This window comes from Euphorbia lathyris, chromosome 3 (assembly GCF_963576675.1).
Source record: "Euphorbia lathyris chromosome 3, ddEupLath1.1, whole genome shotgun sequence".
Classification (NCBI taxonomy): domain Eukaryota; kingdom Viridiplantae; phylum Streptophyta; class Magnoliopsida; order Malpighiales; family Euphorbiaceae; genus Euphorbia; species Euphorbia lathyris.
In genome coordinates, this window is record NC_088912.1 from 45683069 (window position 1) to 45709003 (window position 25935).

Below are 25935 nucleotides of genomic sequence, written 5' to 3' on the forward strand. Positions count from 1 at the left end.
GGGATAATGGCTAAACAGCTACCCCATTTCAAGATTGCGGGGATAATGGCTAAATAGCTATCCTAGTTTGTGATTGCGGGGATAATGGCTAAATAGCTACCCTGATTTTACGATTGCGGGGATAATGGCTAAATAGCTACCCTGTTTTACGACTGCGGGGATAATGGCTAAATAGCTACCCTAGTTTGTGATTATGAGTCAAATGGCTCAAAAGCAACTCCGATCTGCGACCGTGAGTCAGATGGCTCAAAAGCAACTCCGATCTACGACCGTGAGTCAAATGGCTCAAAAGCAACTCCGGTCTGCGACCGCGAGTCAGATGGCTCAAAAGCAACTCCGATCTACGACCGTGAGTCAAATGGCTCAAAAGCAACTCCGGTCTACGACCGTGAGTCAGATGGCTCGAAAGCAACTCCGGTCTGCGACCGTGAGTCAGATGGCTCAAAAGCAACCATGGTCCACGACCGCGGGTAAAATGGCTCAAAAGCAACCCTGGTCTCTAAATCGACCGCAGGCGTAATGGCTCAATAGCAACTCCGGTCTGCGACCGTGAGTCAGATGGCTCAAAAGCAACTCCGGTCTGCGACCGTGAGTCAAATGGCTCAAAAGCAACTCCGGTCTGCGACCATGAGTCCGATGGCTCAAAAGCAACTCCGGTCTGCGACCGTGAGTCCGATGGCTCAAAAGCAACTCCGGTCTGAGACCGTGAGTCAGATGGCTCAAAAGCAACCCTGGTCCACGACCGCGGGTAAAATGGCTCAAAAGCAACCCTGGTCTCTATATCGATCGCAGGCGTAATGGCTCAATAGCAACTCCGGTCTGCGACCGTGAGTCAGATGGCTCAAAAGTAACTCCGGTCTGCGACCGTGAGTCAAATGGCTCAAAAGCAACTCCGGTCTACGACCGTGAGTCCGATGGCTCAAAAGCAACTCCGGTCTGAGACCGTGAGTCAGATGGCTCAAAAGCAACCCTGGTCCACGACCGCGGGTAAAATGGCTCAAAAGCAACCCTGGTCTCTAAATCGACCGCAGGTAAGATAGCTCTTTCTAGCGACCCTAGTCCCTAAATCGACCGCAGGCGTGTAGTGATGCATATGGATGGGTGAATGTAGCCTAGTCTATGGATGCATGTAAACACTTATGTGTGTGTGTGCAGGTGACCGTGCGTGTGTCTGACTGTGCGTATGCGTGACCTATGTGTTTTGCTTCATGTAGATGCGTGGATGTATGTGTGTATGCAAACTATGTATGCGCGTAAGCGTGACCTATGTGGTTAGCTTTATGTGGGCGTACGTGCGTGTGGAGACTACGTATGTATGGATGAGGTGGTCGGGCGAATACCCTTTTCATAGACTAAAGGATTTCGGTAGCTTTAGATCGAGAAATGATGTTTCAGGGAGAGGATGAGGGCGAGTACAGGTTTGAAGCCAATGGTTATAAGGATGGGGATTTGGTTTTGATGAGCTTGCGTCAAGGGGCTCTCGCCTTTAACCAGAGATTGACGTATTCACTTTTTCCCTAATTTTTCCTTGAGCCGCCCTTTTCGGGTTTTCAACTCAACGGGATCTCTCCGATATTCTCTATCTCTCCTTTTGCATGAATCACAGGGTAACGACATATTGGAGGTTCCGTGACATACGGGGTATGCCAAAATAAGGGCGTATGGGATACGCCATGACATAAGGGTTGTACCTTCCGACTAGTGCCTATGACACTGAAGAAACATACGAGGTACACTTCCATGCATAAGGTATGCTAAGGCAAAGACGCATAGGATACGTCACGACATAATGGACATGCCTCCTAGCTAGCATACAAACAACACGGTGAAGACGCGTGAGACGTGCCAAGGACGCATAGGATGCATCCCAACACCTAGGTATGACAAGGCAAAGACGTATAGGATACGTCACGACATAACTAGTATGCCTCCAGAATGACACGCGACATTGGGGTCGACTCTTTCTCACATTCCTAATAAATACGTCCTAAGTCTACGAAACCTAGAATGGCTGCACGCAATTTGGTTAGCATGCAACGCTCTACATGGTATGACTGCAATGATTTGTTAAGCATAGAATGTATTATAACTTAAATTTGACTTGACTGATGTACAACAATATATAAATCTATACAAACAAACTAGTTAGCGAAAAATCGTACATAACGCGTAAGTAGATCGCAATAAGAGAAAGAAAACGTTAGATAACAATCACATTCATCACATCATCTCTCTTCCATCCTTATTCCTCCACACACTCGTTGGTCCAAGTCTCTTTCCTAGGATTTTGGTATGGGCTCACATCGTGGTCTAGAGGACGCGTGATGCTGTCGATTATTGCGGAAAAGTAAATCATCCATCAGACAATACAGTTCGTTTTGACGTATCAGCGTTCAGTGGCTAAGAAATCGACCAAGTCGGATTGTCCTTTCGGTAATAACTCGTCTTTTGTCCTTTCGCGAGACGCATTAATTCGGGTTTTGACTCCCTTTGGGCGCATCTCGGTTTTTAGACGTGGTTCGAGTTATTCTTTTTAGTCCAATCGTTCGTTATCATCTATGATTCGTTCCCTTTTATTTACGTGGATTCGTGTCTCGATTTTTGGATTACAACGGGATCTTTTGGATCTATCGAGAGACGTAACCATGCGTTTATTTAGTGATGGAATCACTTTTGGATTTTATTTTAGGGAACGGATTCATCGCGTAACGTGTTTGTTTTTAGCGTCGAGGGTTCGTTTGCTCATTTTGCTACACGAAAAGACGGCGAGTCTTATTTGAGCGCATGGTAATCCTTCGGCTAGCAACAATCTCTTATCCTTTCCAATCTACGGGATATGTCACCTTAGTGTGGTTATACAAAATCAATGTTTCGTTGAATCGCGTGTTTATTCGAAGCGAGAATATAACCGTTTTCTTTCCTTTAGGCGCGAGTTTAAGCAAACACGTATATCGGGCCATATTTCTTACAGTTTTGGTAACGGTCGAAATGATCGAGTCGTTAGTCAAAACCCGCAGTCTCGTCCATATGGCGCAATTACATGGTTTGGCTCAATTCGGCTTCAAGATTTTAAACGGGGTATACACTCGTTCGAGGCACGTATTCAACGGCATTGGTTTATCTTCTTTAACTACCCTCGGGATTGATATATATCGTAGATTCGGAATGAATTTTGGTCGTTTAGTTCATTTTTTCCTTTTCTTTTATTTTCTTAGTCACCTTTGCGGACACATCCATTTCTCTTAAGAACGACACGAGGCATAACGTAAAAGCTCGTCTTTTATTCGGAAGGGACGGGCTACTTGTGCGAAACTTTTCACGTTATGACAGGGTCGTTCAAGACAGAAATGTTCTTCATTTTCGTTTCGTCGTGATCTCGTTTTATCCTAATTTATTTAAAGAATGTGAATTACGGCTACTGTTAATATAGTCTTTTGTATCGAAATGTAACTATCCTTAACACCAAACCGATTCATACTAATACGTGCTTACGTCATAACGTATTTCCTGAACATGTGCCTTCGTCGGAACACCGAAAGGGACAAGGCGGGTCGCACATGTTCATTCATATGAGATGACTAAGTCGTCTTTAGTTCAAATCGTTTCGATGTTTTAGGGTAATTAGTATGTCGATTCACGAGTATATATTAACGCATCGTCTCATTTTCTTTACATAATTTAGGATTAGACACATATCATGGCGGTTTGAAAACACGAACTGATTCATTTATCACATCAAAAATAGTAACGGGTAATCCTATGGAAACTTCTAAGGCTACTATATGCTGACACGGCTGACCGCGGGACCTCACAGGACCGCACAGATTCGCCCCTAACGAATGGATGGGGACCCTCTGGCGCCTTACTGTAAGGGGGAACTTACGCTAGCCTCTTTCGAGCGACGAATGGACTCTCGCTAGAGGTTTCGCGGAAATTACCCAAAGGGTTTGCAATAATGCATATGAGTGCATACAAAAAGAAGTAAAACGATCCGTCCCCGTTAAGGGCTTAATACACGCCTTCCGGAATCAAATTTCTCGCTTCCCCAGCAGAGTCGCCACTTGTTAGACGAGGTGTCGCGGCCTAATCTCCCGGGCGGACCGGGGGGTGGACAACCTCATGGCGACGTAAGCGGTGATTGGCGCCGAAAGCAACCAATCGCGGAATCAAGCTGCTCGGCAGGACCGGAGCTCGGAGATATGGAAGAGTCGCCACCCACGAATGGGAAAATGAACACCGATCCCTTGCGGGAGACCGGTGTGGGTTCGAGAAACTTAGGTACGAGCCGAGAAAGCTAGCTCCTTTCCGGAGAAAGGCTACTAGGCACCCCGACATCGCCCGGTTATGAACCACCGGCCTCCTACTCAGCATGTTAGGCGATAACGGACTAATCGTATACTTCTTTAAGTTTAAAATTCATTTGAAACCCTTTTCTTTCTCTTTTTGGAAACCGTTTTGAGCATATGATATTGAAAAGCCACATCAGTAAAAAATCACCCATTTATGTTTATACATACACAGAGAGGGGGAAGAAAGAAGTGATTTATTTACAACCGTATTTAAATGTTATGTTGGGTGTCTATTCTACATTAACTTATTTCCCCAAAACGATGTTTATTACATGGTTCGCGCCTTAATCGCCGTTGGAACGATTGAGGTGCGTTTTAAAGCCCCGTTGGATGAAGTTTACCCGAATCGCCGTTGGAACGACTCGAGTATTTGAAGACGTTTGAGGTAAAAACCTTTTAACGAGAAAACGTGGTTAAACATACAAGTCAATTTTATTTTGTACAAATCCTTTAAGAAAGTGATTCGAAAATTCTATTATTCACAACGAAAACGATTTTAATTACAATAATCCTTTAATCCGCCTTTGGAACGGACTAAGGTTTTAAAACGTGGTGTTTTGAAGACGGTTTGAAATGCTAACAAAAACGACTCTATTTATTCACATTAGGAAACTCCAAAAATTCATTAGTTTAAATAATTCAATTGAAAACTCTCTTTTTTGTGATTTATTTTCCCCTTTTTATTTAATGGACTCTCCAACTATTATAATTACAATAAGACACTTATTTAAAGCAAGACTTATAATCAAACAAGGCCCATTTGAGACATGGACCCATGAATGGGCCCAAAAAAATAGAGAAAATAATTTAGACACATATATATGTACAAGTAAATCAAAAAGGAAGATATGAAAACCCAAAAATTAATATAAGAGGAACTTTATTTATATGGAAATAATAGGTACTATATACTTATACTTTAAAAATGCTAAAACAATAAGTAAATCTTATGGATAAGAAAATAATATTTACCCAAAAATAACTTCCTTCAATAATTAACAAAATAACCCAAATGTTCCCAAAACTATACATATATATACATAATTAATATAGTTTAAATACCAAAAATGACATATACTAATATCCATCCATTATTTCTTAAAATATCAAATAACTAATATTTAAACATAGCCTAAGTTAAGAAAAATGAAATACTTATATATATACTTATACTTATATTGTAAAATAAAATAAAAATAATATACCAATATTCTAAAATAAATATATATACTAAAGTTCTAAAATAATTTGAAAAACATGTATTACATAATTATATATATATACTAGGGATTAAAAGTCTAAAAGTTAAGAAAAAGGGACCGAAATGACATTTTTTACATTTTGGCAGATTTACCGACGGAAAATCCGTCGGTAAACAGCATTTAGTGACAGAATTGACAAATTACAGCAGCACTCCAATATTTTCCAGATTTATTCAAAAGCTTTAAATTAAATCTAATTCAATCGTTTTGGACTTCCGAACTACCAAAGATGGATCATAGTCGAAAACGGAAGTTCCTAAAACGATGTTTTTATTTTAAAACGTTATTTGGAAACCTCTTTTAAATTAAAAAAAACTTATAATTACAACATTTTCGATACCCGAACTACTTTTTTATCGGATCACGGTTCGTATTGGGATATCCAAAACGAGGTTTTTATTTTAAAACAAAACCGAATTTTATTTAACACGAAACGAAAATTAAATAAATACGCTAACTAAATAAAACGTGACAAAATAAATAAATAACTAAAGGAATAAGAACTATAGCATAAAAAAAAATAGAAGGAGAGAATAAATTAAATAAAATAAAGAGTCTAGTCCTCGGATAATACCTTTGATTCGGTATCTGACAGTCGAAGCCGATTGATTCCACGAACCGCGAGCTCCCGATTTTAATAAAAATTTAGTAAAAATTGAACTTAGGAAATTTGGAATTTTTGAGAAAAAAAAATATTTTTCTCAAAAAAATCCACTCTCTCTCTCCAAAAATGTTTAGAGTGAGAAAGTTTTTCCTCTCCCAAAAAAAGGCCTCCTTCTCACCTTGGGATCCGTGCCCTTATATAGGGAAACGGATCCCGGAACAATGGGCGACGCCCAAAAAAAATTGGGCGTCGCCCATTGTGGTTGGGCGATCGCCCAACTTTCGTTAGGCGATCGCCCAACGGTGTTGGGCGAGCGCCCAACGCGAGGTTGGGCGCCCGCGCCCAATCCTCGTCGGGCGTCCGCCCGACGCGTTGGGCGTTCGCCCGACGTGGTTGGGTGCCCGCCCGGTGACCCTCGGGGCGTGCCCCGCGCCGTCGGACGTGTGCACTCCGTGGCCGCCGAGCGCGCGTTCCGCGCAGCCAGACGCTCGCACGTCGCGGCCGCCGAACGCGCGCCCCACGCTGCCAGGCACGTGCGCTCAACGGCCCACGAGGGCGCACACCGCCAGCGGTCCCATGCATTGCTCGGACGTCGAGAGCGTGCCACTCGCGGTGCGTCCGACGGACGCCGCGCGCACGTCTCGAGCCGTCAAGCGGGCGTTCGACCATCGTCGTCCGCGTGCGGGATGCCGTTGCGTGCCCGCGCCGTGCCGTTAATTTTCCTCCGCTTATTATTCTTTATATATTTTTCAAAACTTCCGGAATCAATCGCTTCGACCGTCTTGTTTTCAGGTTTTCATCACAGGTCCTCCGACTCGGTGTCTACAGTTGCCCCTACTTTTCTATTTTGACAGTGATGTGTGTGTTTCGAAAACGTTTTTTGCTAACGTACACATGCAATGTAAAACATATAAAAGTAAAAGACACGTAACGAGTAGGAGGGAACATACCTGACCTTTGCGCTGCGCGCTCCGGCGTTGTCCTCTGACCTCTTCAGACTCTGCTTCGGGCTGCACCCTAATTCACGACTGCGGGGATAATGGCTTAACAGCTACCCTATTTCAAGATTGCGGGGATAAGGGCTAAATAGCTACCCTATTTGTGACTGCGGGGATAATGGCTAAACAGCTACCCTGTTTCAATATTGCGGGGATAATGGCTAAACAGCTACCCTATTTCAAGATTGCGGGGATAATGGCTAAACAGCTACCCCATTTCAAGATTGCGGGGATAATGGCTAAACAGCTACCTTATTTCAAGATCGCGGGGATAATGGCTAAACAGCTACCCATTTCAAGATTGCGGGGATAATGGCTAAACAGCTACCCCATTTCAAGATTGCGGGGATAATGGCTAAACAGCTACCCTATTTCAAGATTGCGGGGATAATGGCTAAACAGCTACCCTATTTCAAGATTGCGGGGATAATGGCTAAACAGCTACCCTATTTCAAGATTGCGGGGATAATGGCTAAACAGCTACCCTATTTCAAGATTGCGGGGATAATGGCTAAACAGCTACCCCATTTCAAGATTGCGGGGATAATGGCTAAATAGCTATCCTAGTTTGTGATTGCGGGGATAATGGCTAAATAGCTACCCTGATTTTACGATTGCGGGGATAATGGCTACAGAGAGGGGGAAGAAAGAAGTGATTTATTTACAACCGTATTTAAATGTTATGTTGTGTGTCTATTCTACATTAACTTATTTCCCCAAAACGATGTTTATTACCTGGTTCGCACCTTAATCGCCGTTGGAACGATTTAGGTACGTTTTAAAACCCCGTTTGATGAAGCTTACCCGAGTCGCCGTTGGAACGACTCGAGTAATTGAAAACGTTAAAGTAAAAGCCTTTTAATAAGAAAACGTGGTTAAACATACAAGTCAATTTTATTTTGTACAAATTCATTAAGAAAGCGATTCAAAATCTCCATTATTAACAAAGAAAACGATTTTGATTACAATGTTCGCTTAATCCGTCGTTGGAACGGACTAAGGTTTTAAAACATGGTGTTTAGAAAACGATTTGAAATATCAACCAAAATGACTCTATTTATCTACATTAGAGATTTAAGAAAGCTCATTAGCTTAAATAATTTAATTGAAAACTCTCTTTTTGTGACTTATTTTCCCCAATTATTTAATGGACTCTCTAACTATTATAATTACATCAATAAACACATTTAGGCCCAAAATTTAATTTTTCCAAGTGAAGCCCATTTGAAACATGGACTTATAAATGACCAAAAGAAATAAAGAAAATAATATAGATATATATTTACACATTTTAGCCCAAAAGACATAAAATAAGAGTAAAAGAAAATATATTATTTAATACATATATAAGAAAGAATAATGAAAATAATATATTTATACTTTAAACATAAGAAAATAGTGAATGAAATTCATAAATAGGAAAATAGCCTTTATCACTCAAAATAATTTTATTTAACAATAATTAAGATAACCCAAATATACCCCAAAATTATATATATATACATAACTAATATAATCCTAATGTCAAAAAGACTATATTTTCATCCCCCAATATCTACTAATTATCTCCCAAAATGCCCAAGTAAATAACATTTAAAATAGAATTTAATGTAATTTAAATGAATAATAATAAAAAGAAAGTAATATGTACATATACAAAAGTTAGAATAAAAAATGGAATACCAATCTCCTAAAATAATTATATATGTTGAAGTTTTAAAACAATTTGAAAAGAATATATTACATTATTATATATTTATATACTAAGGATTAAAAGTCTAAAAGTTAAGAAAAAGGGACCGAAATGGCATTTTTTACATTTTGGCAGATTTAACGACGGAAAATCCGTCGGTAAACAGCATTTAGTGACAGAATTAGCAAATTACAGCAGCACTCCAATATTTTCCAGATTTATTCAAAAGCTTTAAATTAAATCTAATTCAATCGTTTTGGACTTCCGAACTACCAAAGATGGATCATAGTCGAAAACGGAAGTTCCTAAAACGATGTTTTTATTTTAAAACGTTATTTGAAAACCTCTTTTAAATTAAAAACTTATAATTACAACATTTTCGATACCCGAACTACCTTTTTATCTGATCACGGTTCGTATTGGGATATCCAAAACGAGGTTTTTATTTTAAAACAAAACCCGAGTTTTATTTAACACGAAACGAAAATTAAATAAATACGTTAATTAAATAAAACGTGACAAAATAAATAAATAACTAAAGGAATAAAAGCTATAACATAAAAAAAAATAAATAGAAGGAGAGAATAAATTAAATAAAATAAAGAGTCTAGTCCTCGGATAATACCTTTGATTCGGTATCTGACAGTCGAAGCCGATTGATTCCACGAACCGCGACCTCCCGATATTAATAAAAATTTAGTAAAAATTGAACTTAGGAAATTTGGAATTTTTGAGAAAAAAAATATTTTTCTCAAAATAAATCCACTCTCTCTCTCTAAAAATGTTTAGAGTGAGAACGTTTTCCCCCTAAAAAAGCCCACTCTTCACCTTGGGATCCGTGCCCTTATATAGGGAAACGGATCCCGGAACAATGGGCGACGCCCAAAAAAAATTAGGCGTCGCCCATTGTGGTTGGGCGCCCGCGCCCAACCCTCTTCGGGCGTCCGCCCGACGCGTTGGGTATTCGCCCGACGTGGTTGGGTGCCCGCCCGGCGACCCCCGGGACGTGCCCCGTGCCGTGGGACGCGTGCACTCCGTGGCCGCCGAGCGCGCGTTCCGCGCAGCTAGATGCTCGCGCGTCGCGGCCGCCGAACGCGCGCCTCGCGCCACTAGGCACGTGTGCTCGACGGCCCACGAGGGCGGGCACCACCAGCGGTCCCAGGCATTGCCCCGGGCGTCGAGAGCGTGCCACTCGCGGTGCGTCCGAAGGACACCGCGCGCACGTCTCGAGCCGTCAAGCGGGCGTTCGACCATTGTCGTCCGCGTGCGGGATGCCGTTACGTGCCCGCGCCGTGCCGTTAATTTTCCTCAGCTTATTATTCTTTATATATTTTTCAAAACTTCCGGAATCAATCGCTTCGACCATCTTGTTTCAGGTTTTCGTCACAGGTCCTCCGACTCGGTGTCTACAACTGTCTCAAGAGACTTATGTTAACAAAGTCATTGATCATTTTGGTATGCGTGGATTTAGGCCTGTAGATAGCCTGATGACTAAGGACATCACCCTAAGTACCAAAATGTGTCCAAAGAATCCAAACGAAAAGAAAAGGATGTCAAAAGTTCCATATGCAAGTGTCGTAGGTAGTCTAATGTACGCCATGTTGTGTACAAGACCTGATATCTGTCATGCCGTTGGGATGGTGAGTAGATATCAGTCCAACCTAGGACTAGCACATTGGGCAGCTGTGAAGAGGATACTGAGGTACCTCAAAGGAACATCAGATTATTCTCTATGCTATCAAGGTAAAGACCTAAATCCGAGAGGATACACGGATGCTGATTGGGCAGGAGACTTGGACGAAAGAAAGTCCACGTCAGGCTATGTGTTCTTGCTAGGAAATGGCACGATTTCCTGGAGTAGCAAGAAACAAACTTGTGTAGCCCTGTCCACCATGGAAGCTGAATACGTATCGTATTCATCAGCAGTTCAAGAGGATGTTTGGCTGAATCGGTTCCTAAACAACTTGAATGTAACCAATTGTCAAACCCAAGTCATAGTTAACAGTGACAGTCAATCTGTTATATCTTTCGCTAAGGACCAGAGGTTCCACAACAAATCAAAGCACAAAGAGATTAAGTATCATTTTGTTAGGGGCTTAATTGCACGCAAAGAAGTTAATGTGAAGTATATATCTACTCATGACATGGTGGCAGATCCCCTCACCAAACCAGTCAAGAGAGATGTTTATGTTAAACATGTTAGATCCCAAGGATTGTTTAGGATCTAAGTATACTTCTCATTCTTCATTGTTTTATTTGTAAGACATGAATTATTAATAAAGGTTTTATGAATTTTCATCAATACACGAGTGCGAGTATTTAATTGTAAATATTTGCTGTTATGAACTCAAAATGCATATTTAGACAGAATGTAGCTCACTCACATGAGCAGTTTCCCCCATTTCGTCAATGTGATGATAAATGAAGGATGAGGCTGTCTTTGAGCAATTTCGAGAGCTTGTTCAATGATAGAAGCCGTCTTGCTATAGACATGGAAAAGTGTTTCCATTACGGTGCAAGATAACATATGTTACAAATACATGAAAAAGATTAACAAGTAATCTAAAAGGGCAAGTTTGCGATAACTTATAGCCTTCTGTCATAGCCAGAAGTGAGCATCATAAGTGATGAACTAAAGTTAGATGTTCAGGCACATCTAGACTTATGCTTCTGTATGGTGTTAATAACATACTCTTCTTCAGAAAAGAATTGAACACCATAACACATGACCCATACCATGTGTGCTTTAGCGACCACGAGATGGAAAAGTAGATTGATCTCGCCTTTTCCTAATGTGAGACTCACGTTATGAAGATGCGCTTCTTGACTATTGTTTATCCTTATAGACCCTAGACTTATTCTAAGAAGTTTAGTCTGATGTAGCTACCTTGGGAAGGGATACCTCGAGGTTGATGAGATAATACCAACCAAAGAGACCCTAACTGGATAAGCGAATCAAATTATAATGGACAGAATAATGTTAAGAGGGAAAGACATCCATTTGAATCATATCTAAGTGTTTCTATTCCTCACCGTCCGGACACTTATGCATATGTGCATATTTGTGAAAAATAGATGTACTGTAGAGATCCGAAGACTACAGTGAATATGATATGGAGTCTAGGATAAAAGCATACACCACCGACGATCCGTGTTCAAATCTAAGATCTATATATCTCTAACGAGTACATAGTTCCAAGTTTCTTACATAAAAATCGAGCAGCTATACGTTCTAACGAGTATATAGCACTAGAGCTCTCGATAGTATGCCGGTCGCACGAACTATTTGCAAGAGTATGATAGAGACCGAGATTGAGAAAGTTTGGAATAAGTTCCATTGCGTGCGAGTGGGAGATGTTGGAATTAATTAGATATGGATCCAATTAGGCCCGCCCGAAATGGAACGGGCCCAAACCCAATAAGAATTAGGGTTAGGTTATCTATTTATTCAGTATAAATAGAAACCCTAACCAACACTAATTCTAAGAGAATAAGGAATTAGGTTTTAGAGATACAGTATCTCAAAACACAAAAAAGAGAATTTTTCTCTCCTGCTTCCTCCTTTTGGCCGCCGCCCCCTCTCTCTCTTTGGGATTCGTCGTCGCTTTAGTTCGTGAACCAATTGTCTTCCTCTCCCAATTCTATTGGCGTGGTTGAAGGCTTGACTGGTGATACTAGATCGGGTGATTGATCCGAAATCCTTCCGCTGCAAATCAAGAACGAGATCTGCGCTATAAGAGGTAACCCGTAAACCCGTATACTTATTCGGATAAATATATATGTTGTGAATATATGCTTATCTCAACAGTATTAATATTTTTTTTTCAAAATTTGAAGTTTTTTATTTTCTAATTATATTAAATAAAATTATAGTTCCTTAAAATAATAAAGATATCCCATTTGATAATAATTGAATGTCATGTCTCCTAATTTCAAATTCTTATTTAAATTTGAAATACATAACATTTTTTTTATAATTGTTAAATTTAAATATCGAACAATTTAGACTTCAATATCCAATTTAACGTCACAATTTTCTTAAGGACCGCGACACACTTTAAATCATAGAATATTTGCTAATATTATAAATACCATTCTTAATTTTATAAGTTTGTTTGGATTGATTATGTATACTCTAAGAGTGAAACATGTCTTAGAAACATGTCTTTTCCATTTGATTATATTAAAGAAAAAAATTAGCAAAAAAAAAAAAAAGTGAAAATTTGATGTAAGAATTATCTTATCTTATTAAATTATTGTAAACTTTAGTAAGGATAACGTATAAAAGAGTCAATATTTTGAGAAAGAGTGAATTTAGTCACACAAATAAAACAAAACAATATCAAATAATATTTATATATTGATAAAAAAAATTTACAAAAAAATTTATATATCCCGTGCATAGAAATAGCCAATACCAATAAACAAAAGTGACCTTTGCATAGAAATATGCTTGCATTTGGACTTGGTAAAAATAATTTGAAGTTTGTTAGGTTGAAATTTATTAGTATTGTCACAAAAGTTCATAATGCCCAGCTACCTAAACCGAATCTATGCTCGTTTCAATTCCCCTTTGTAAAATACAATTGAAGGCATGACACCCAGTATATCATAGAAATCCCATACATATCACATTAAGAAATACCATGTATTTCTGGCTTCTCAAAATTCAATGAAATCAGATGAGGATTTGGAACTCAAATTTGATGTCAAACTAATGTCAGCCTCAAAACTTCCCATGTGACACTATCTACTCCATACATACATGTCACATCTTGTACAGAGTATAATTCAAGCATCTAACCAGTTCAGAATGAGAGAGTGCCTAAAAAAAGGTAAAAAAAAAATAAGCAAATTAAAATAACAAAGTTTTAAAGTGTTATAGGTCAACATCGGAAATTTTTTTGTTGGATTGTTAAAAGAGTATACTAGTCCAATAAAATAAACATAATATACGCTTTTTTGATTCACTTATTATTTTCCTTGAAGCTGCAATTTTCTCTTTAATCTCATAACATTCAGTTCATGAATCTTGAAGATAAAAATAAAGCAAAAGAGAAAGAATGAAAATAAAATCTATTCTAAAATGAACACACACAAAATAAAAAAAAATAAATTGAAGATTATAATAGAAGATCTCTCTCCAACCTATTTAATGTTGTAAACTGAAACCTACACAACCATGACTACAATTTTAAGCATTTTTAGGTGAGAAATAAACAAATAAAATAAGAAAGAAAATTTAACGCACCTCAAGTTTAGGATCTCAAAATGTAAGCTTATCATGTAGCTTTTGATAGTTATCCAACAAATCAACCTACCTTTCTCGAATTGGAATTTCACAACAAGAAGATATTCAAACCAACTAATAATTTTTTATAAATTCACATAAAATTACTATATGTAAAACATGTAACACACACAGACTGCAATTGTGATGAATCTTTCCAGGAGTACAAAAAATTACAAGCGATACATTAGCATCAGATAAAACTCTAATCTTTTGAGTTGTTTTGTTATACTATTATTTTTAACATAAAGAAAGCCAAGTTTTTGCTCTTCAGTTTAACTGGTCATATAACTCATAGATCTACTACTGCTAAATTCGATTCTCCTTACTATTAACATGAAAATTTATATAATGGCAGCAACTTACATGTTCATAATTGTGTTTGTGCTTGTGCAACTCAGAAGCAGTTAATGAATTGTTAAATATTATCAGCAAACAAACATCTATATTCACTAAAAACAAACATAAATCTATTAAGTTCAAGACTTGCCTTAAATTCACATGAGCCTTTTCCATTAGCAACCCCATTTCATGACATGAAAACGATTGTGAAGAACAATAGAGCCTGTGGGAGATGGGTAGAAACAGTAAAAGATGGAATTACTGTTGGATAATTTTGAATAAAATTATATATTAATTTATATACCAACAAATACCATCTTTCATGAACAGTCGTGTCCGTTGTGTACAGTCGTGTTTATACGTGAACAGTCGTGTCTGTCCATATACAGTCGTGTTCGTTCGTGAAAAGACATATCCTTTCAAGTTCTATTTATATAGAATGGATTGTCAAATTCACAATACGGTTAGAGAAAAATTCTCTCAGTCTGTTCATAATGTCTTGTTTTCCTACTCCGGTGATAACTAGGCTACACACGGTTTGAGTTCGCTTGCGTAATCTGTTGTATCCTGGGAGACGATCGTCAATAGCGACGACATCTGTCTTAAGGAAACTGCTAATACATGCCTCAGATTTGTCTAACTCTTTCCTTTTAATTTCTTATTTACTGTTCATGTTTTCTTTCTATGTTCGTTTTGTTTTTTGGTTAATCAAATCTAACATTTTTAAGACATACATAATGTTTGTCTAACATTCTTAAGACATACGTAATCGTTTGTTTAACAATTACAAATATTAATTTTCGAGGAAAAGAGATAGGGGATTTACCATCGCTGCGAATTGGGTATTTCACTCGCCAACTTTCTATGGATTCATAGCCAATGTCAGACACCAAAACAGGTTGCTTTGCTGCTCAAAGCTAAATACTTCATGTTATATGTCAGATATTGGCTTGAAGACAACAATAAATGCATCTGCATATGCAACTACCTTTATTTACTGAGAAATGAGAATGAGTGCTTGAGATTGTGTATGGCTGTTGGCATACATCTTGGCTTTAATATCTTTGAGGAATGCTTGTATATGCCTTTACCAACTCTTGGAGATAGGCGGACTTGCTAATATGCTTTGTTTCAACTAAACTGCATTTTGGTCTTAATGCACTTTCTCACCTCACTCGTGAATTTCTGCTAAGTTTTATGATAATTGTGCAAATTAGACAAAAAAAAAGAGAAAAAAGTACTTAAAACTGAATAAGAAATGTGGTTATAATGAATCAACATTATTTAAGTAGGAGATCATCGAATCTTCTCCAATTGTTTCAGTTCAACAACTTCATGTAAGTGAAAAAGCATTTGAGGGAAAGGATCGAAACGATTGGAAAACATGATCTCGTATTTAAATAGTTTTGATTGAAACTAAAACGATATAGATTTAAAAAGAAATAGCATAATATGATGAGCATTTAGTATTTATTCGGTGCTAAAATGTTCTCAACACTAAAATTGAGAACTACCAGGACTTACCATTCAAATTTATGAAACTTAATTGGAATATCTCATGGAATCTTTTTTAGTACATTTAAAACTCTACTATATCATTACAAATATATTGGAAAACTCACCTGTAAGAGATATCCTTCACTCATAACGCAAACACCTCTAGAAAACGTAGTGGAAGGTGAGAAAAACAAAGGCTGCTGAGAAAAGGAGAGAAATAGGCCATTTGAATCAGTTTCATTACCAAACCAAAGAATTATTGTGTCCATTCAAACTCAAAGATAGAAAATTAACTAACTATAAAATAAAGATATCAGATTTTGCAATTTGGAATTTTCAGAAATAGTTCTAAAGGCTATGAATCATCATTTACACTCTTGAAATAAGAATGTGCATGAATAATTTGGATCAAACATTCTAGAGTTATAGTATATTCATAGAGTGCTGCTCATAGACCATGAGCATAAAATCTACATAGCCCGATAACTGCGTTTGAATTCATTGGAAAGAACACCAGAAAAGAATCTCACTAAAATATATGGAATCCAAAATTCATCGAAATAGAAAAAAAAGAATCGAAACTTCGCAAACAATCATATATCGGAATTAAAAAAAAAATAGAGGAAAAGGGAAACAACCCACCTTTCCACATCTGCATGTTCAATCCAACAACTTGGAAAAAGAAAACATTGATTAGAGGAAGAAAATGAAACGCAAGAGGAAAATAAACATATCATTCATGTGAAGGAGTTGATTTAGGGAGTAGAGAAGAACAGTTGAAATTTCAGTCGTGGGGAATAGTTAATCCTGGAGAGCGAAGGAGTTGATTTAGAGAAAGTGGGGAGGAGCAGTTTAAATTTCAAAGAAAAAACGAAGGCATTAACAATAAAAAAAAGTTTGTGTAGTTTAAGGAGAGGAGCATTGCTTTCTCGACACATCAGCAAAATTAATATGAGAATGACACCATTACGATCTGTCTACAGATTTAGTATATAGTATAGATAGATTGATATAATTTTACCGCTAACATTATCAAGCAAGTTCAGTTTTACCCGTCCACAACAGAAAATTTGAATTAATTGATTACAGTTATTCGACTATCACATTGCATCTTCTAAACAGATTTATCGATAAAATAAAGGGAAAAATATAAAAATAAACCTTGTGGTTTGACCAATTAATCCTTGTGATTTAAAAGTTTGCAAACAGAGGTCTATGTTTTTTACAGTTTACAAATTCAGTCATTCCTTCAAAAATCGTTGTCATGACTCTTTACCTCAAAATGAGCGATTTGACGCAATAAAAAAACTAACTTTGCAAATTATCCAACATAAACGGTATAACTTTGCAAATTAATTAAACCATGAGTATTGTTTGACCGAAAAATTGACTTACATATCCTTTAATTGTATATTCATAAAATATAGACCACTATTTGCAAACTTTTAAACCATTGGGATCGTCTTTGCAAATTGGTCAAACCATAAAGTTTATTTGTGTACTTTTCCTAAAATAAAGTAGTTATGTGTATTTTGATATGTTTTTTTTATAGCTGTTTTAATAACAAAATAAATATTTTATGCAGTTTTGTATGATTAATTTGTATCTGGTAGACCCAAATATTGTCATTCCGTCAGGTTATTTGTAACTGTTGTAGTAATGAAATAAACATTTTAGACATAATTGATGTTTGTAATGTCTGATGTGATAATTAAATAACGAGTTAAATAACAGTAAAACTGTCTGTTTAAATTTTCTGTTAGGTAAAGATAAAATTGATTGCTTGACAACATTAGGGATAAAATTGCACCATTTCATATGTTAAGAGTAAATCTGGGGAAAAAAAATTAGAGATAGATTTGCATCTTATCATCATCATGAGTCTATTAGCCTGGAACTGTCGTGGACTGGGCAACCCATGAGCAATTGGCGTTTTAATGGATCTTGTCCAAAATTACAAACCATTTATTATTTTTCGATCTCGTATTGCTGGAAACTTTTTGGTTAGGAAATGTGAAGCTATTTGTATTCGAGAGCTCTTAGGTGGATCCAACTCAAGGGTTTGGGTGTGTGGAGGTGGGGTCAAATGCGTTGTCAGTGGTGGATCATATTAATCAAGCATACTTTCGTTCTTCTTATGTTCAATTATAGATTATAAAAGTCTTATTTCTAATATCAATGACACTTCTGTCAGATTTATAGATCGTTCTAGGAATGAGGTGGCTCATGCTTTAGCCACCAAGTTTTCTTATTCATTGTCAGAACTTGTAGAGTAGAGCACTGTCCCTCCAAATTTTATTTTACATTCCGTTTAATGAAACATATTTTTCTTAAAAAAAAAAAATTGATAAAAGAAACTTTGGGAAATATTTTTCCATATCATAGCTAATTCTGTTTTTTTTTTCATCTTAACCTTTATTTTTTTATAGGAATTTTTTCTTTTAACCTAATATTTCAAAATACACTATTTTTCTGGAAACGGGGTCTAAAATTTTGGTAAATGCTCTTATAATTAGCAATCCGCAACGCATCGTATGATGATATACCGATAGACACCACATTCCGAACCCTTTTCAGTCCCTGCTACAATTTCAGGGCGTTTCATTCTTTCGATTCACATACGCAGATAAAGAAGCAAGCAACCTGAAAAGCAAAAGATGTCGGGCATGGGAGACGGGTACGTGGGCACTGCCCAAGACGCCGTGAGGATCCGGAGGCTAGAGAAGCAGCGAGAAGCCGAGCGTCGCAAAATCCAAGAGCTCAAATCCAAGTCTGCCTCCGACCAGGGGCAGCCTGGCCTCCTCCAATTTGGGTCAAGCACCTCCGAGGTCCTTTTCGAAATCTCTTTTAATCGTTTCTTTGGGTTTTTTACGGTTTGCTGTTCACAATGGTTCCTCCTTAGGGTATTGTCTTCTATATTCTGAATACACGTCATTTTTAAGCAAACGAACTGTTATCTATCGAGATTTTCTGTGAACAATTCGGAAGTGTATAATGAATTAATTTTTATGTACTACATATTAGTGCTTCAGTTGCCGTTTTGCCTATGTGATTGGTGCTTGATTTATATACATGTTATTTGACAGATTCTTGAGACTGCTTTTAAGAAGGAAACTGTAGGTTTGGTTACAAGAGAGCAATATGTTGAGAAGGTAATAAGGTTTTAGTCCTCTCTTCTATTTTTCTATGGTTTTTGTTATAATAGCTACAACTGTGCGTAACTAATGTTACTGTGTATTCTAGAGAGTTAATATTCAAATTAAATTTGAAGAGGAAGAGAAAGAGAAACTCCAAAAGCTACGCCAAGAGTACGTTTAATGCGCCCTCCATTTTTTTTGAGAAACAATAAAATTTCCACTTTGGTTATATGTTTGGTTGTTAATAAATTTTGTAGGGAGGAGGAGCTCCAGCTAGCAAAGCGTAAAAAGAGAAAGGTTAAGGGGAATCCTCGATTATCCTTTGCTGAAGATATTGAGAATGGAAGTGAAGAAGAGGATGACGAAAACAGTAAGACACAGTTCTTTTCATTTTATTTTATAAACGCCTTCAAAGGTTTTGATTATTACTACCTGTTTTTTGGTGTTAAAAACCCTGGGTTTCATGAACTATTCAATGCTGTGTTAATTTGGATATTAGATTCACTAGTGCTTTGTAATTGCTTCTTCCCCTTTTCCATCCTAGTACTTTCTGTTCAAATCCCCTTATATCAAGCTGCTAATGTTACTATGTCAAGTTGTGCTGTAATTTGCGATTAGTTCTGAGCTGTTATTTTTCATGCACTTGATTTTGAAGTACACGAGGTGTCATACAATGTGAACATTGTAGGTAGGTAGATTGAGCGCATTTGTCAACCTGGTTAGTTGTTTATCCTTGGATGCATGGGTGTATGGTTCAAGTTGGATGCTTTAACTGGGCTTTTACCTAGTTTTTAGTTGGCATAACTCAACTTTAGTGAACCTTAATCCCAAACATTGTCGGACCAAAATGAATCTTTGTCTTTGCTCTACTGTTTTTACTTTATTTTAGATACATTGGTAGTTTGCTAATTTCTTTTACTATTCTGTCACTTTTAGGAAATTATAGAGACGGTAAGTTATACAGAATTGGTAGATCGACATTTATACTTGTCAGATATTAATGTGAATTGGGCCCTTAACTATCAGCTTAAGCTTTTAGTTCAATTGGTTTCATGACATGGTATCAGAGTTTCCTAGACTAAGTTATCAAGGAATTAGAATCTTGACAACCCCATTTGTTGATTTAATTTCAACACATGGTAAGATGAGCTTGTGTTGTACACGCTTCAAGCCCGGTGAGCATTCGCATGCGGGGGTGTGTCAGATATTAATATGAATTGGGCCTTAACTACCAGCTGAAGCTTTTAGTTCAATTGGTTCCATGACAATACTTAAATTCTATTCTTAAGATGGTCTTGTGGTTTAGTACTTGGCAGCATTGTCCCTTGATTATCTCTTTAATATCCGTGTCAGACTTAGTTGCTAGCTACGGCAAGAATTTTTAATTCATCTAGTTGCAAAAGCACACTTGTGGATCGATTTAATGCATGTGTGCTCACAGATGATCACTGCAAAATTTGTTGAATATGTACCCTTTTGTACTTCCACATAGCTGTATGTCTCTGTTGCCGTAGGAGAGTCTGAAGTGATAGATGGCTTATTATTCTGTTTGTTTGCAGGTTGCGTTTTCTGGCTTTTGCATAATGTTCTCTTAAACATATATATTATCATTAATAACCTTGTTGACTTCTTATTTACCCTAGATTCTGGGTAGCACATGAAACTGAAATGAAAGATGATATGTTTTCCCCTTGCTGCAGAAAGTTCAGAGTCAAAGAGGTTAGTACATGGAAAATTTGGCAAAGATCCAACTGTGGAAACAAGCTTCTTGCCTGACAGGTGCGGTACTTCTCTCTTTTTCATGGCTCATCTCTTGTTAGTGCATGGACTTGTAGCTAATGTATGAGCTTAGGGGTGGTGAGGATGCTGTTTCAGTGAGCGGGAGGCAGAGGAAGAAGCTGAACGAGAAAGGTTGCGGAAACAGTGGCAACGTGAACAAGAACAGATTCGAAGTAATTGTTTTTCCTGACCCTTCCTGAATGTATACGTTCGCCATGCTTAGGATAACATTTGTACTGAATCAAACTTCTCAAATATTTCAGGTGAGCCCCTTCAAATTACTTACAGCTACTGGGATGGAGCAGGGCATAGAAGGGTAATCCAGGTTAGATTAACCAGGCTTGCATTTTTACTTATATTAGTCTTCTTCTTCCATATGCAATCAATTTTAGTGCTGTTCTATTTTTTTTCCTATTGGTTGAGTGATGCTCTCTTTTTTCTTTGTGGTTGTTTCTTGTTTCATAATTTAGGTACGCAAAGGAGATAGCATAGGAGAGTTTCTCCGGGCAGTTCAGCAGCAACTTGCGCCTGAATTTAGAGAAATCAGAAACACTTCGGTGGAGAATTTACTTTATGTCAAGGAAGATCTTATAATTCCCCATGTAAGATAATCTAAAGGTCTTCCGATTACAATAGAAAAAATACTAGCTTCTTGGTTATACTTCAACTGATCTAATATTTTTTTCTTTCCTCTTTATAATTTTTAATTTTCAGCAACACAGTTTCTATGAGCTTATTGTTAACAAGGCAAGGGGTAAAAGTGGACCGGTAATGTCAATTCTTCTCTCTCTCTCTCTCTCTGGGCGTGGTATATTGATTAGAGTGGTTATATTATGATTGAACAGCGCCAATATGAAACTTTAAGAGATCAGAGAAGCATTATGTTATTATTGGATGTAGGAATGATTGATAAAATATATAATAAAAGGTGCACAGAAGAGTTGACTTTTTGTTGCATTATTAAATTGTCAATGATGCTTTCTCTCTCTGCTTAGTTTAGAATTGAGCTCACTTGTTGACAACCATTGTTATTCCTAAAACCTTGCTTTGTTTTGGAATAAAATATTTTCACTGATGAGGCAAGAAGCTTTTTTTTTTTTTTTTTTTTTTTGTCATAAAGGGGAAAGGAAGAAGCTTAGTGGTTTTGAATTCTCAAAATAATTTTCTGCCGAATGGAAGAAATATGTTGGCCATGGATGTTATATGCAATTCATCTTCACTTTGTTTCCTTGTGGAATGAATAAGAATGAGAAACGGTCTTTCTTAACAAAATTATGGAATGAATAAGAATGAGAAACGGTCATTCTTAACAAAATTAATGCTGTTTCTAGGTGATAATAGAAGCCTTTTGCCCCATATTTTCCTGGTATTTGAAATAATCTTTTTCCCCCATCTCTCAGCTTTTTCACTTTGATGTTCATGAGGATGTGCGGACTATAGCTGACGCAACAATTGAGAAGGATGAGGTATTATTCTGTCTTTGAAAAGTTATATCTAGTGTCACTGTGTCAGTATTCATATAAGAATTCCTCTTTACATAACGTGGAATCGTGTTGGAAGCAAATATGTTGCTTACTTTTGTTCGTGTAATTTTCAACAGTCGCATGCTGGTAAAGTTGTTGAGAGGCACTGGTATGAGAAGAACAAGCACATATTCCCTGCTTCAAGATGGGAGGTATGCTCCTCTCTCTCTATTCCCCAACTTTGCAGACGCCGCATGAAGTCCTTTTTATTATTTTCTCTCTTTCTATGTTGTAAAATTCATGCATCCTCCATATCATATGATCTGTTACCTTCTGTGACTATCCTCCAAAAATATTGCGTTCACTCTGGGAAGCAGAATGATCTGATCCTGCTTTAGCTGCTGCTAATATGTTGGAGCGTGTTAATTCTTTTAATTTTCATTGTGTAGATATATGACCCCTCCAGGAAGTGGGAGCGTTACACTATTCATGGAGATTAAGCTGATATCTACTCGCTAGATAATGTTTCTTTTGATCTACCATACCATGTTTCAGTTATCAGAATTTTGTACTTCATTGAATGATCAATTACTATAGCTTTGTATCGTTTATTTGTATTATTTTTTTCAGGTTTAGTTGAATTTTTAAATTTTGGGGGGCTTTGGCACAGTTGGGGGATATTGACAAAAAATGGGTTGCTAATTTCATAGTGGAATACAGCTTTACTTTCTATTATCTTGCCAGTGTGGTCTTACAACATCTTAGAGCAAGTCTAGTGGAGTTTGTTACTTCCCTCCGTAATACATTCACTCAATTAATTATACAATACTTATTATACATTTTTATGGAGTAGGGAAAATTACAAAACTGGGTCAAATGGGAGGTCCATTTACATATTTAATCCATTTACTAATTCTACTATATATCTAGACTGATTTTGTGTGACTTTCCAAAAATACCCTCAATATTTACGCGGAGCTCGCCCCATCCCGTCTGACGTCGCATATTCACCCATATGCGAAGCCTGCGAAGTTAATGTTTTGATTTACTTAATGAATTTAGTTCGCATATGCGAAGCCTGCGAAGTTGAAGTTTGTTTTGCTTGATGAATTTAGTTTGCATATGCGAATGCTGGATATGTTTTGAAGCTAATACGCGAAGTGGTATATAACAAAAAATGGCAAACAACAACGGATTCGAACATTAAAATCATAACATTATCAAAATTTACAACAAGATTGCCACAATAACAACATTCAAATCATAATATTATCAAAATTTACAACAAGATTGTCACAATGAACTCTACTAACTAATCATTTCAAAGTGAACCTAACTAATCCGGTACCAATTTTGAATCGGATGAGTAATCTTGGTGTGCATCATGCGACACATCCATCCCAAAAGGTCTTTAGTTAGGTACCAATTTTGAATCGGATGAGTAATCTTGGTGTGCACCATGGGACACATCCATCCCAAAAGGTCTGGACTTCCAGACCTTTTGGGATGGACGTGTCGCACGGTGCACACCAAGATTACTCATCCGATTCAAGATTGGCACCGGATTAAGTTAGGTCCACTTTGAAGATTGGCACCATGGGATGGACGTGTCCCATGGTGCACCCCGAGATTGACACAACCTCTCCTAACAAATCATTTCAGGAGTGAATGTGTCAATCTTAGGGAAGTTCATCTCTAAACAGGAAGGAAAATCATCTCCCCTGCAGCCTAGTACGCCGCCTTCCAGAAAGGGATGTTACGTATTCAACCATCTACAGAAAAAATTAATCGTGTTAGCAGGGAAAAAGACGTTTTTTGCTTCGCGAAATGAAAATTAGCGAAGCATGCGAATGTAAATGTGCAGGGGAAGAGGTGATTTTACTTCGCATATCGATTTTTTCGCGAAGTCTGCGAGGTCTGAAATGTGACTATCTACGTCGCATATCGATGCTTTCGCGAAGTCTGCGAGGTCTGAAACGTGAGGATCTATTCGCAGACTTCGCGAACTAATCGATTCGCGAGGTAGATCCATACGTTTCAGACTCTCTCTTCGCAGATCTTCGCGAAATCATCAATTCACGAAGTAGATCATCACTTTCCAGGCTCGTTCTCTTCGCAAAGCTTAGCGAAACCATCGATTGCGAAGTGAATTCATGAAAAAACGCAGGAAAAAAAAACAGATACTTACATTTTTCGCCCCTTTCACCCCCAAAAGCGACAATAACAATATGATAACATGGGAAGAACGAAGGAAATAACGTAGAAAAACCATTTCTTTGATGGTAACAAGAAGAAAGAAACCAAGCAACGAACAGTAAGTTGAAAAACCATGGCTTCGTTTTCTAGGGTTGGGAAGTTGCAGAATCAAGAGATGAAGAGATGAAAAAGAGAAATTCCTTGTGATTTTGGATAAATGGTGCAGATTTCGTGCAATTTAAAGGAAGAAAAAGTCTTGAAATCATTAATGCAGGAACAACTTTTCACATAACCAAGTAGATGGGGAGAGCGGCGATTCACGAGAGGTGGAAGTGGGAAGGTTAGGGGTATTTTTGGAAAGTCACACAAAATCAGTCTAGATATGTAGTAGAATTAGTAAATGGGTTAAATATGTAAATGGGTCTCCCATTTGACCCAGTTTTGTAATTTTTTCTAAAAAAAGTATGTATTCAATAAAATAATTAATTATACAATACTTATTATACATTCCATAAAAATATGTATTCAATAAAATAATTAATTCAATACTTGATTATATATTTTTAATGCGATAAAATAAGAAAAGAATTATAGTAACAAATGAAAAATTGTAGTGTATGTATGATAATGTGAAATTTTACTGTTTCAACACAAATTAAAAATATATATATATAAAGGTTATGTTGTAATATAAAAGCTCTTTATATATATATAGGAGAGAGTTCTTGTGAGAACCTTTTTTTAGGTGAGGACACTTCCTTATGGTGAGAACACTCAAAATTACGCCGTTTTGAGTATGAAAATTAGAAACAAAACTGTTACTAATAGGATTTGAATCTTGGACTCTTCATCTACACTCCACACAACTTACCACTGAGCTAATTGCATTTCTTATATATTATGTCGCGCGCTGCTTAATATACCACTTCCCTTTTAGTTTCTATTGTTTAATATTTGATGCATACACTTATTAATATCGATTAAATGTGTATAATAATGAATTATCAATAGAAAAAAAGAAATGTGCATAATAATGAATTATTAATAGAAAAAAAAAATCCAAAACCGTGCTCTAATTTCTTATTTATTTAATTCCTCTATATTTTTGTAATTTATGTTTAAGTATAATGTGTTAAAAAAATAGTAAATATATAGACCATTTTTGCATTTGTTCTATAATATAATTTATAACTCATATTCTAAATAAAATAACGTATGTTCTAAAAAAACATAACATATGTTCTAAAGTTTATATTTTGTGTTCCAAAAATTAAGTATAATGTTATAAAAAAAAACAGTAGATATCTGGATCGTTTTTTCATTTG

At 37.0% G+C, this 25935-nt stretch overlaps 1 protein-coding gene across 1 annotated transcript; it reads left to right on the plus strand.

Moving 5' to 3' along the window:
• Nucleotides 1-18522: 18522 nt before the first annotated feature.
• LOC136224705 (protein XAP5 CIRCADIAN TIMEKEEPER) lies at nt 18523-23149 on the plus strand. The gene is made up of 12 exons (XM_066013113.1): nt 18523-18863; nt 19122-19187; nt 19279-19343; nt 19430-19542; nt 20873-20951; nt 21048-21124; nt 21215-21276; nt 21422-21553; nt 21666-21719; nt 22352-22417; nt 22552-22626; nt 22864-23149. The coding sequence occupies exons 1-12, from the start codon at nt 18693-18695 to the stop codon at nt 22912-22914; spliced, it is 1011 nt and encodes a 336-aa protein (XP_065869185.1). The 5' UTR covers nt 18523-18692; the 3' UTR covers nt 22915-23149.
• The last annotated feature ends 2786 nt before the right edge of the window (nt 23150-25935 follow it).